At 38.6% G+C, this 13559-nt stretch overlaps 1 protein-coding gene across 7 annotated transcripts in view; it reads left to right on the forward strand.

Moving 5' to 3' along the window:
• The first annotated feature begins 1810 nt into the window (after positions 1-1810).
• The window catches only part of YTHDC1 (YTH N6-methyladenosine RNA binding protein C1), a 36192-nt gene continuing 24443 nt past the window's right edge, over positions 1811-13559 (forward strand). For all 7 annotated transcript variants that reach the window (XM_074039909.1, XM_074039910.1, XM_074039911.1 and 4 more), the window contains exon 1: positions 1811-2186. Coding sequence is in view for 3 of the 7 variants with exons in the window: in XM_005555182.5 (XP_005555239.1) it covers positions 2159-2186 (28 nt within the window). In the remaining 4 variants the exon portion in view is untranslated. The remainder of the gene's footprint in view (positions 2187-13559) is intronic.

Raw genomic sequence — 13559 nt, forward strand, 5'->3', positions numbered from 1 at the left:
GCTCACTGCTACTTCCACCTCCCTTGTTCAATCAATTCTTCTGCCTTAGCCTCCCGAGTAGCTGGGACTACAGGCACACGCCACCACGCCCGGCTAATTTTTGTATTTTTAGTAGAGACGGGGTTTCACCATGTTGGTCAGGCTAGTCTCAAATTCCTGACCTCAGGTGATCCGCCCACCTCAGCCTCCCAAAGTGCTGGGATTACAGGTGTGAGCCATTGCACCTGGCCTGCAAATATTTTCATATGCATCATGAAATTGTAAGAAATTCTTTTTTAAAAAAAATAACTTATTACAACTAAAAATACAAATAGCAATTCCTCAGGATCATCAGATATTATTTAATGTGTGTGTGTTTGTGGTGTGTGCAGGTTCATATATTCAAGTTAATGTCCAATTAAGGTCCTAGAAACAGGACCAGTCCTGGTGGCTCCACACCTGTAATCCCAGCACTTTGGGAGGCCGAGGTGGGAAGACTGCTGGAGCCCAGGAGTTAGAGACTAGCCTGGGCAACATGGCTAACACCATCTCCACAAAAAATGCAAAAAATTTGCCGGGTGTGGTGGAGCATGACTGTAGTTCCATCTACCGGGGAGGCTAAGGTGGGAGGATCACTTGAGCCCAAGGTTGCAGTGAGCCACGATCACACCACTGCACTCCAGCCTGTGTGACAGTGAGACCAAGTCTCAAGGAAAAAAAAAAAAAGAGGTACTACATTCTAGACTTCTAGACTACTTGTCTTTCTCTGAATATGAAATTAGTTTGCCAGTTTGTCTTCATATCATAAACTTACTTAGTTACCTTTTTGCAGATTTTTCTTACCCTTATAATTCAGTTATAGTTCAGGGAAGCAAAATTAGATTTTCTTTCCATTGGATAATGAATCTTAAGCAAGTTTCTCTTGCAGATTTTACCACACTATGTAGTTATGTATCTACTGGTCATTTCTTCTGTAGTTTCGATTCCTGGATGGTCTGCTTTAATCAATTTTGTGCCCCAGGGCCTTGATACATGTTTAAATTAGTTGTTAATTACAAAGACATATTACGATACAATTCTTTCCCCAATTAAAAACAAACCTAGGACGGGCGTGGCGGCTCACGCCTGTGAGCCAGCACTTTCGGAAGCCGAGGTGGGTGGATCATGAAGTCAAGAGATCGAGACCATCCTGGCCAACATGGTGAAACTCCGTCTCTACTATAAATAAAAAAAATTAGTTGGGCATGGTGGCGGGCGCCTGTAATCCCAGGTACTTGGGAGTCAGAGCCAGGAGAATCGCTTGAACCTGGGAGGCAGAGGTTGCAGTGAGCGGAGATGGAGCCGCTACACTCCAGCCTAGCGACAGAGCGAGAATCCGTCTCACAACAAACAAAAACGAGTAGGCTTTTGTGACTACAAAGGAGCTGGTTGCATGCTGCATTGCCTTTGGGTAAGAGTGGAACCCCAACTAAGAAAGCACATCTGGTAAACATAAAGGATTCACCCAGACTTGTCCTAAATAAGACTCCGATTTCCCGAACTGAATCAGGAGTCCTTTAGAGAGACTCTAGCTAAAAAGGCCTGGCAGGCACCCCACTAAGAGTTTCAGGTTGGAAAATTACGCCATCCGGGTATAGCCAGCACAGCCGGAACTCCATGAACAGCCTGGGCAACCTAATCTCTGCATAAGACTCCTTCCAGGTACCAGCGGGCTGAGAGCAGCGGGGTGACGCGCTGACGTCACGTCACGTTCTTTTGCACGTCCCGCCTCCCCGCCCCTCTCCGTACTGTGACGTTCCCAGAGAGGAACGAAGCGTAAACAGCGCACGGCATTTCGGGAGCGGGATTGTTTCGCGCAGGAAGCAGGCTCCATTTTAGCGCCGCCCGCCGTCGCCATCTGTTTCCCTTCCCTCCCCCATACCCTCGCTCGAGTCTGAGCCCTAACGAGAAGGCTGGGCCTAGGCGGCTGGAAGCTGGAGTGAAAGGAAGGGAGAAAGAGAAAAAGAGGGAAGAGTCGAGAAGGCTGAGTGTTAAAGAGGCCAAGTGCGACGCGCGCAGCCGGGCGGACGGACTGACGGACGGGCCCGTGCTTCTGCCGCGGCTGCGGCACCCGCGCGAGTCGCGTCTAAGCGGCGGCGGCGGCGGCGGCGGCGGCAGCGGCGGAAACCGAAGGGGAGCAATGGCGGCCGACAGTCGGGAGGAGAAAGGTTAGAGCGGAGAAAGGTGACGGGCGGAGGCGAGGCTGGGGCTCAGGAGTGGAGTGATGGAGCAGTGGTCGTCGTTGCGGGGCGGGAGTGGGGGTTGGGGAGGTTAGCTTGCCTCGTGAGGAGCCGGTCGCCCCCACCGAGACACTTGGACTCATTGGCGGAGACCAGGCCTGCCCTTTCGTCCTCGGTCTCCATATGGCCTAACACTTCATCTCGGTAGGGTTTTTCTTTGATCCGGATTTCAGGCTTGATTTTCCGTTTAGCTGTCTTGGGCTGAGAGGGGGCCCTTCTGAGTTGCAAGCTCCTAGGTTTATTTCCTGGTAGGATCATGCGGATGTAATGCGTATTTTCAGGACAACCATTTCTGTTAGACTAAAATTTGAGAACCCCAAATGCCGCGATCAACACTAGTAGTGTGGTAAGTGAGCATGTTTAAGAAGTGGCACTGGCAGATTATTAATCTTGAGAAATATCTGCAAATAACTTCTGGCTGTTCCTGTTCAGTAGGCAAAGGGAACTAGCCGTTTTGTTCCTCGAATACTCATTTTGGAAAAACATAGTACTTGGAAAAATGAATACTTAGTTTGGAAAGATAACTATGTAACTTAGGCTGACAAAGAAATCCTGGGTCTATTATGCTAGAAAAACGTGTGTAGGTCCCAGAGGGTACAGTCAGAAACAGATGGATGCAAGTTATAGAGAGTTGGAGGGATAAATTTCAGTAACATGTAGGGAGAAGTGATGTTGCTATAATGGAAAGATATACTAAGTTCCCAAGCCCTAGAGATGTTAATGTAGGTCCTACATCAATATCTGTCTGGAGAGTGGTTTAGATTAAATGCTGCTTTAAGATCTTTTTCAACCCTAAGATTAACATAATAGTCTTGGAAAGATTTTAGTTAATAATATGACACGGTCGCTGCTCTGTGTCTCACACATCTCTTCTGTGTGCCTAACTGATTTGGGAGATTTTTGTGGGGGTTTGTTAAGTGGGCTCTAGAGTCAAGTTACTTAGGCCTGTGATCCTTTTTTCTTAATTTTTCTGGTTTCTACATCAGGAGAGTCTTCATGGTTCAGTGAACTGCCCTAGGATAGGGACAAGCTTGGAAAGTGGAGTGGGTGGGAATATGTTTAAGATACTGCCCTTATCCTAAAGCAGTTCTTTGATTGGGTTATAGCAGTTTGATGTTCCATCCTTAAACTAAATGCTAAAAAATCTCCCTGGGTTTGTGTTTTGTTTTTTGTTTTTTTCTGAGAAATCGAGAAGGAATGTGAACATAGGATTGCATGGTGTTAGTAAAAGAAACTGCTTTTACTTAGTTAACTCAGTTATTAAAAATACATACTTTTAATTAGTAAGTATTCAGCAAACATCTGATTGTAATTTATGAGCTGTGGATATGGGAGTCTGTAGTGGTTGTGGTGGGCGAAATGAACCAAACACAAACATAAGTGAAATTCAGTACTTCTCAAGAATTCGTTGTCTAATGTGAAAATATTTACAAGTCATTGATAGAGTAGACGCAGTAATGCACATTGAAGAAGAAAAGTAGATGATTTTAAAAGTTTTGCTTTAGAAATGATTTAGTGGTGATAATGCAATACAAATACATAAACTGTATAGCTATTATTGGGAAGTAGTGATGTCACCTGTTGTCTATACATAGGATGCGTTTCCCCACTTTTGAGAAGGTTCTTTGCCTCACATTTGCTTAGTTTTTTTTTTTTAATTTAATTTTCATAACTTTATTTAAAAAGTTTATATAAGTGCTTTATCTTTATAGTTTAGAACAAAGATTGTTTCTGGGCTACATGGAGAACTAGCACCTACCTACTGAAATTGTTTATTTGTTTTTGGGAGAGTTTTAGGTAACCTACAGGTTGTATCATTTACTTGATCATCATTGCATGCTGCCTAGCTTTATAGTTAGAATCAATACTTGGCTCTTCCTCTCTTAAGGAAAAATGGTACTCTAAGTGCTTTATTGCTTAACATGAAACAGGAAATTATGAGGATAAACCCTCTAAAAAATCTCAGTCATGTCACAAACGTTAAGTTCCTTCTCAAATGATTCCATAAATGGTTTAAGATCTTGATAACGAATGCGTCTAAGTTGCAGAAATTGGCAATTATATTAATCACAGAACAGTGAAAAGACTCCTGTTCGTAGAGTTCTTGAATTAAGGGTTTTGCACCTATCTGGGTAATAAAGACATTAATTTCTTTTTTTTTTTGAGACGGAGTCGCCCAGGCTGGAGTGCAGTGGCGCGATCTCGGCTCACTGCAAGCTCCGCCTCCCGGGTTCACGCCATTCTCCTGCCTCAGCCTCCCGAGTAGCTGGGACTACAGGCGCGCACAACCGCGCCCGGCTAATTTTTTGTATTTTTAGTAGAGACGGGGTTTCACCGTGGTCTCGATCTCCTGACCTTGTGATCCGCCCGCCTCGGCCTCCCAAAGCGCTGGGATTACAGGCGTGAGCCACCGCGCCCGGCAGACATTAATTTCTATAATCTATAATTATGCTTCTATAATACTCATACCTAGAAGCTGAAACCCATATAACTGGGCAGATTGCTAGCTCCCTGTCATTCCTGTGGTGATAATTTGCCCAATAAACTGGATTTGAAAAGTGTTACAATGTTGGTGTTAGCTAATATTAAATGCTATTTTTCTATATAAGGAGGAAATACGCATCTTTTCTGTTATCGCAGACACCTTGTATAAATTTTATTAAGCTTTTACAAAGTTTCCTACAAAGAACAGTTAAAAAATAATCTATCCAAAACGTGTATGAGTAATGTGTAATGAGTTACTGCATTAAAAATAACATGTTTTCTACATTACCCAACTGGAAGCTCCCTGAGGGCTCAGAGTACATCTGTCTTGTTCACTGGGTTCCTTGTATACAGTAATTGTGTTTTAGTACCTTGAATATTTACCAGGTTGGACTTCGTTAACTGATTGGTTATATGACATGTGCAGTGTGATAACCAAAGCTAAGAGTTTCTCAGTTTAAGTTATACAACACTTTTCCCCCCACCCCCAAACTCTACTAGCTTTATTCCTGATAAATATGTTCTAAGACTCACAGTGAATACCTGAAACAATGGATATTACTAAATCCGGTATATACTGTGTTTTTTTCTATATGTACATGTCTATGATGAAGTTTAATTTATAAGTTAGGGACTGTAAGAGATGAACCACAACAATAATAAAGTAGAACAGTCATTACAATATGCCACCATCACTACTCTTGTGCTTTGGGCCTCTTATTAAGTAAAATAAGGGTTACTTTGAACACTGGCACTGCCATATGTGGACAGTTGATCTACTACCCGAGACAGTTAGCTAAATGACTAATGGCAGGTAACATATGTAATGCAAATATTTGTTGACCAAAGGGATGATTCACTTCCCAGGTAGTACAGAGTGAGACGGTGCATAACTTCATCACACTACTTAGCGCACAGTTTAAAACTTATAAATTATTTATTTCTGGAATTTTCCATTTTTGTATTTTTGGACAGTGATTGACTCAGTTGACTGGGGGTAACAAACCCTCAAAAGCAAAACCTTGGGTAAGTGAGGGACTACTGTATATATACACACAGTTGTTGTTTTCAGACAGCCTCTATCGCCTAGGCCACAGTGCAATGGGGGGCAGTCATGGCTCACTGCAGCCTCAACCTCCCAGGGCTCAAGTGATCCTCCCATCTCAGCCTCTCTAGTAGCTGGGATTATAGGTGTGTACCAGCATGCCCAGCTAATTTTTTATTTTTAGTGGAGACGAGGTCTTCCTATGTTGCCCAGGATTATCTTGAACTCCTAGGCTTAAGCAATCTGCCCGCCTTAGCCTTCCAAAGTGCTGGAATTACAGGCGTGAGCCACCATGCCTAGCTGTTATACACATGGTTACATTCAGGCGTATACAAATCTGTATACACACACACAGAGTCTTGTGCACACACATAGTTATGTGTCATTTATCAGTGAAGGTGGGCATTGTTAGGTGGTTTCGTTGTGTTATCATAGTGTGTTTACACAAACTTCGGTGGTATATCTAGGCTGTATGGTATAGCCTATTGTCCCTAGGCAACAAATCTGTACAGCATGCTACTGTAGGCGGTAGTAACACAATGGGAAGTATTTGTGTATCTGAACATCAAAATGGTAAAGATGAGGCATTATAATCTTAAGGGAACCACTGTCGTTTGTATATGCATTTCATCATTGATCAAAATGTTGTGGCACATGACTGTGTATATACTATGGCTCTCGCTATAGTAATTTCTTAGGATAAAATTGCCTTTCCTGGTTCACTTTAGTTTGGGCTGTGTAAAGCATAGAGTATGTAATTGATATTCCAATATATTCATTTTATCTATAGGAGAAGTAAGGTAGAACATTTTAAGTGCTTTCTTTGCACTTAAATTGTATATTTTTTAGAAGACAGCAATTTTGGATGGGAAATCCAAGTTTTTAAACTTCATTTGGAGGAATGAGAATTTTGAATGACAAAAACTGAGAAACTAGTCTAAACGTACAATGTACATTACAAGATATAGAAGGGGGAGGTTCTAGTAATCTTACTTCATTGCCAAATCCCACTAAAATTATATTAAATGAGTTAAAATATAATTTATTTTGGTACCTTGTGTTAGAAAAAAAATGTGTAATATATTTAATATTTAACTTTCTTTAAATACTAAATCTTAGTCTGATGCTGGAACCTCACATCTTAATAAATAGTGCAGTCCTCTGACCCAGAAGCTTCTGCAGTAAAAAATGACTGTCCCAGATGAAGGTTAGTTTTCTACCCTGGTATCCCTGGAGTTAAGGTTTGTGACCTTCCTGGACAAGAATGTAAAGATTATGGTAAATTTTAAGTTTCCATGTTTACCTAAAACAAAAATCTCCCAGCCAAGCAACAAACAGCTAGCTTTGTTATTTCTAACATCTTGTCAGTTTTTGAACAGGCTTTAAAAATAATGATGATTTTTTTTTTAGTTGTAGGGGGACAGAGTCTTATTCTGTTGTCCAGGCTGAAGTATAGTAGTGCGATCAGGGCTCACTGCATCTGCGACCTCCCGGACTCTGGTGATTCTCCCACTTCAGCTTCCTGAGTAGCTGATAGTACAGGTGCGGTGCGCACCAGTAATTTTTGTGCTTTTTGTAGAGATGGGGTTTCGTCATGTTGCCCAAGCTGATTTCATGCTCCTGAGCTCAAGCTATACACCTGCCTTGGCCTCCCAGAATGCTGGGATTACAAGTGTGAACCACCATGCCCGACCTGTTACTCTTTTTATGTCCTTGTTTACTTCCTATATCCTGGGTATCTATACCTTTACCTCAAAACTCATTTTGCTAATAGTTTCTGATTATAATATTAATACAAAACATTCACACATGATTATACTTTCACAGAGGAATCTAGCAGCCAACTATGGAATCTAGCAGCCAACTGTTTCGTTTTTAATTGAGGCAGCACTTAAAAGTCATGCAATTCCAAATAAAAATCTGGGTTTCAGAGTCCTCTTGAAAATGTGGAAGATCTGACAACACAGTGCTTGCAACTGTCAGGGAAGTTAATCTGCAGTTGAGTAGGATTGTCCCTTTAGCTTTCCTCCTCTTTCCCAAAGTATTATATACTGTATACTAAAACTAGTTTGATGTTCCTGTGCCTTAGTATATTAAACTGAGCCTTGAGTTTTTTTGAAGTTTAAGATCAGTGTTATGCAGGGTTTGCAGATATGTGTGCATACCAGAATCTGGCAGATAAAGTACTTGCTTAATACATTAGGTAATATATCATGGGTTTTTTGTTTTGTCTTTTTTTAAAGAGCCAGCATGCTCTTTGTTCAGGTAGTGATAGTAAATACACTGATTCACCAGATACAAACCCAGATTGTCTCATGCAAATCTTTGACATATGTTACCTTCTCTGTGTCTTAACAGAAGACTAGACTACTCCAGCTGGTTGTTTTCAGGGCCCCTAATAATCAAGTAGTATATTTTTAAGTGGGTTTTCATATTAAATCCTTAGAATTTTTTAAAACAGCATTGAAGAGCTGAGTTTATTCTATAGACTGCTAGTATAAAACTTTTGGATGGATTTGAATTTTAGCTCTAAATGTAAATACTGTTTAATGTAGGATTGTTTTATTAAGCTTATTTGTTGCACTGGCACATTATTAAAAAAATCCATCTTTTTGTGACATCTTAATTTTGGAACAAAATTTTATAGATTTTAACCTGAGGTCGGGAGTTCGAGACCAGCCTGGCCAACATGGCAAAAACCCTTCTCTACTAAAAATACAGAAATTTGGCTGGGCCTGGTGGCGGTTCCTGTAATCCCAGCTACTTGGGAGGCTGAGGCAGGGAGAATTGATTGAACCTGGGAGGTGGAGGTTGCAGTGAGTTGAGATCATATCACTGCACTCCAGCCTAGGCAACAGAGCAAGTCTGTCTCAAAAAAAAAAAATTTTTTTTAAGAGATTTAAAGTGATTTTTTTTAAAGGCCAGGCGCGGTGGCTCATGCCTATAATCCCAACTTTGGGAAGCCAAGGCAAGTGGATCACCTGAGGTCAGGAGTTCGAGACCAGCCTGGACAACATGGCAAAACCCTGTCTCTACTAAAAATAACAAAAATTAGCTGGGCATGGTGTGGTGGGCGCCTGTAATCCTAGCTACTCGGGAGACTGAGGCAGGAGAATCACTTGAACCTGGGAGGTGGAGGTTGCAGTGATCCCAGATTGTGCCATTGCACTCTAGCCTGGGTGACAGAGCGAGACTCCGTCTACAAAAAAAAAAAAAGTTATTTTTAATGTCTGTATAGTTCTCTATATAGACCTCCAAAAAAAACTTTCAATGTGAAGTGCTTTGTGTCATAGAAATTAGGATTTTTGTAGTGCATGAATTGTATGTTTATAGACCTTTTCGTAACCTGGCATTTCTAATCTTTGTTTACTGTTATTATTCTTGGGTTGGGATGCTACTGTCAAACTATTGTGAAGTAATTGAAAGCATACATATTTCTATTTATATAGAATATCAATAATGTTAAATTTCAGGACAAAGGAAATGGTTAAAAACATTTGTTCAAGTAGGTTAAAGAAAGTCAACCTAGAACTAGTGGGTATTACTTTATATCTTAAAGAGATAATTCTTCTTAAAAATGGATATGCCAGTGATGATTATAGTCTTTAATAGCAGTAACTTGTGAGAGTATTAAAATGTTTCTGCTTTTGTAATTCATTCTACATTAAAAAAAATAATTAAAATGTATGGAAAGTGTACTTTTTCAAGTCAGTGAAGGTTATGGCCAGAGACTATAAGCTTTAACACTGACCTATTTAAATGAATTTTTTTGTTACTAAAAATGCACTTCACGTATATAATTAAAATATTTATCCTTAAAACTATCGTCATTTTGGAAACATCTGTCATGTATTATATATGACACTTCTGTCAACAGTGATTAGAGTATGTGTCCCCTCCCTTTGAACCTATGTAAGCTTTTGTGATGAATAAATACTGTGATAGTGTTGCTGGATTTCTCCCTGGTCCTTTCTCTATTGGGACACGAATGTCCTAAACCACCATGTAAGAGGTCTGCCTACTTGTGGCTGCCATAGTAATGAGTAATCACACAGAGAGAATTGGAGAGGCTCCAGCTTTGAATCTTCCCAGCCTAGACATCAGCCAGACTTGTCAATGAACAAGGCTTCAGATGATTTCAGCCCCAGCCCTAGCCCCATTTAACAGCAGCCACATGGGAGACCCAGGTCGAGCCCCGGAACCATGAGCCATAATGAAAAATGTTACTGTTTTAAGTCAAGTTTTAGGGTGATCATCTTACACAGCAGTAGATAATTGGAACATGTATGTATATACCATACCTGTTTTGTTGAAGAAGGGATTTTGTTTTGTGTTCTGGACCAGGTTTTATATATATCATGTAGCCCATTAGCAAGAGGATTGGGGCAGGCAACCTCTTAAAGTCCGATAGTGATAAGGAAGGAGAGTCTTAAAGGTTGAAAACTCATAGAAGATTCAAATGTCCTCCTTTTCTTGTCCCCAAAACTGATCTTTTTTAAGTGCCTCTTATCAGAGGTGAAGAATCTTGAACTCAGAAAGACTGGGAATTTCCTGATACTTAAATGTAAGCTATAACCTGTATTTTCTTAACCTCCAAGACTTTTTCCCTTGTATATCATATTCCAGTATATATATAAGGAGTTTCAATGATGGAGAAAAGTAACTTAAAATTTGGTCATTTGTATTTTGTCAGGGGTTGGCAAAACTCTTTGTAAAGGGCCAGATAGGCTTTGTGGGCTGTAAGTGTTTTCTGACATATTCTTTGCTTTTTTTTTTTTTTTCCCTTGTTAATAAGCACCTTAAAAATGTAAAAACCATTCTTGCAGACCATTCTAAACAGGCAGTGGGCCACGTTTATCCTGTAGGTTTTAGTTTGCCAGTTTGTGGTAAAACCACACAGTTAATTGATGTTATGGACTGTAATATGGATAAAAGTGTGTACATCATTTAAGTGAGGATGTTATAGTTGATTTTGAATATTTCAGTAGATTTTAAATGTTGTAATGTTAAAGATATAGAGCTTTCTGGTGCACTAATTTGAAATTTATGTTCTAGTATATATATCCTTTTAATATTTTGCATTTGTGTTCTTTATACTTTGGTTAAAGGTGCTTTTATTGTTCCCCATCTAATTTAACTGTAGATTTGTAAAGCCAGAACTTCATACTAATCTGTTTGTTATTAGACAAGTGTATTTGGTGAACTAGAACATTTGCGCTTCTGTTTCTTTATCTGCTAAGTAATGAATGATTAAACATGCCTTACTTTATATGATTTGTATATATATTTTAAAAACGATAAGATTTTAAAGTGACAAAGTATTTTTAAAAAGTAGTAAGGATTGGTTAATATTTGTTGTCTTGAAAAAGGTTACAGGTGCTTTGTAAAACTGCAACCAATGTCTGAATTTGAATTCATTAAAACTTTTTAAAACAGTAATACCCCCTTTTATAGGAAAACCAGGCTTTAAGTGTCTTTGAAACTTAAATTTATTTAAATTAACATTCTGCAGAATTCATTCTGTATTAAATTTAGCATGTCTAAAGTGTATAATATATAAATGTTCAGGGTTCGGGGGTGATATTTCCAAATAAGATCTAGTGATTTTATGAAAAGATTTGCATAGCATTATATTTGCCTATTTCATTTGATAGTCTTAAATTTTTTCTTTTTGTTTTCTGCAAATGTATTTGATTCTGTGAAGACCTGTTGGATCTACTTTTTTATTGATTAGTGAACTTTGACCCAGTACTTATTAAACATCTGTAAAACGTGGATTTACTTCTGTCAAACTATTTTTTTTTATTTATGATGTAGAGTCCAAAAATGGTGTTTGCCACCGTTCAGATCTTGAAGGAATTTTGTCTTAGCAAAAACATGAGTCTAGATGATGAGAGAAGCTTTTTTGTTTGACATGTCTGGATTTTAAATAAGATTTTTAAAAAGTAAACAAAAATGAAAACCCATGTAACCTGTTTTCATTTTAGAAAAATGATAGAAAGTACATATCAGCATTGGTACCACCCAAAATAATCAATTTTGCTATTCCAGACATAGTAGTTTACAGATATCTTTAGACTGTGTCTGTCCTCAAATATAAAGGAAAATGTTATCTTTTCCATTTCCCGTGTAACCTTCTTATCATTTGTATTAACTATTCTCTTCAGTCACTGATTTCTTTCCCACTTTGGGGAAAATTTGAATCCCCGTTAACCTGTTTATAGCCCCCAGGTTAATTAATAGACTTTGCTGTAATTCAAGTGGGCTTTGTTTTTTCCCTGAAGCCACAAATATAATTGTTCTGTCTCATCAGTTTTCATTGCTTTATACTTCCTCTTTGGCACAACTTAAATTTGGAAAAATTTTTTTGGTATTGGAATAATGTTTAAACATTTACTATTAGCATTAGCACATTATTTTAAAATTTAAAATGGTATTTGTGTGTATTTCTAAGGTTTGTCTTGTTGGACAAGGTGGAAGTGGGGACAAAACTGAGTTTTATGCTCTCATGATCGTTGAATATGTCAATATAGTCATAGTTCCCTTGTCTGAGTAAGTTTTATGCTTTTACAGTCCACACCAGCAGGCTCTAAACTTTTTTTATTATATAGCGCATTGATAATTTTTTCGTTTAACTTCCTTTTTGACATAATTTCACATAAACATAATAGCTACAAGTGCAGTGTGAAGAATTTTCTTTTAGTCTCCAGCCACATTCTGCGAATATTAGCATTTTGTCACGTTTGTCTCATTCTGTGTGTCTGTGTGTGTGTGTACGTGCGTATGTGCACATTTTTTCCTGAACCATTTGTAAGTTTTAGACATAATACAGCTTTGTCCCTGAATGCTTAAATATGTCTTATAAGGACTTTCTTTGACTTAACCGTAGTACAGTCAAAATTAGAAAAATAACGTTGATATTTACAACCTTTTTCAAGACAACGAATATTAACTAATGCTTACTACTTCTTAAAAATATTTTGTCACTTTAAAATTTTATTATTTTAAAAATATATATACAAATCATATAGAATAAGACATGTTTAATCATTCATTACTTAGTAGATGAAGAAATAGACGTGCAGATGTTCGAGTTCACCAAATAACGTTGATAAACACGTTAAATGGGATACATTTACGTTGATATAAACTATTCAGATTTCACCAGTTTTTCCAGTTATCCAATATTGTGGGCTGTGTTCAGTTTTCATGCTTCTCTAGTCTGCTTTGATGTGTAATAGTTCTTACTCTTTGTTTCATGACAGTGACATATTTGGATACGCTTTAATTTGGGTTTGTCTGATTTTTCCTCATGTAGGTTCAGCTTTTCCATTTTGCATAGAACATTACAAAAGCATAGTTCTGTTCTCAGAGCATTGTAACAGGAGGTCCATGATATTGATTTGTCTCATTACTGGTGATGTTAATTAACTTTAATTACCTGGTTAATTTGGCCTGTGCGACATTTCTCCCCTGTAAAGTTGTTTTCCCTTTGTAATTGTGGAGTGCACATTTTTGGTAAATGTGTATTTATAGGTTGTACATATGTATTTCTATACTAATTTATTGTACACATTTTAAAGCCATCAGAAATTTTAGAAATTTAAGAATGAGGTAAAAATAGAGACATTCTTATATTTTCTTTTTATGCTCCAATATATCTTTTCATGCCTTCTGAGATGTATACTCCTGGCTTTGTAGACCAGATAGCCCAGACTTCTCTCTGTCTCTGTGTGTGTGTGTGTGTATGTATGTGTGTGTGTGTGTGTATG

This window comes from Macaca fascicularis, chromosome 5 (assembly GCF_037993035.2).
Source record: "Macaca fascicularis isolate 582-1 chromosome 5, T2T-MFA8v1.1".
In the NCBI taxonomy this organism is placed as follows: Eukaryota; Metazoa; Chordata; class Mammalia; order Primates; family Cercopithecidae; genus Macaca; species Macaca fascicularis.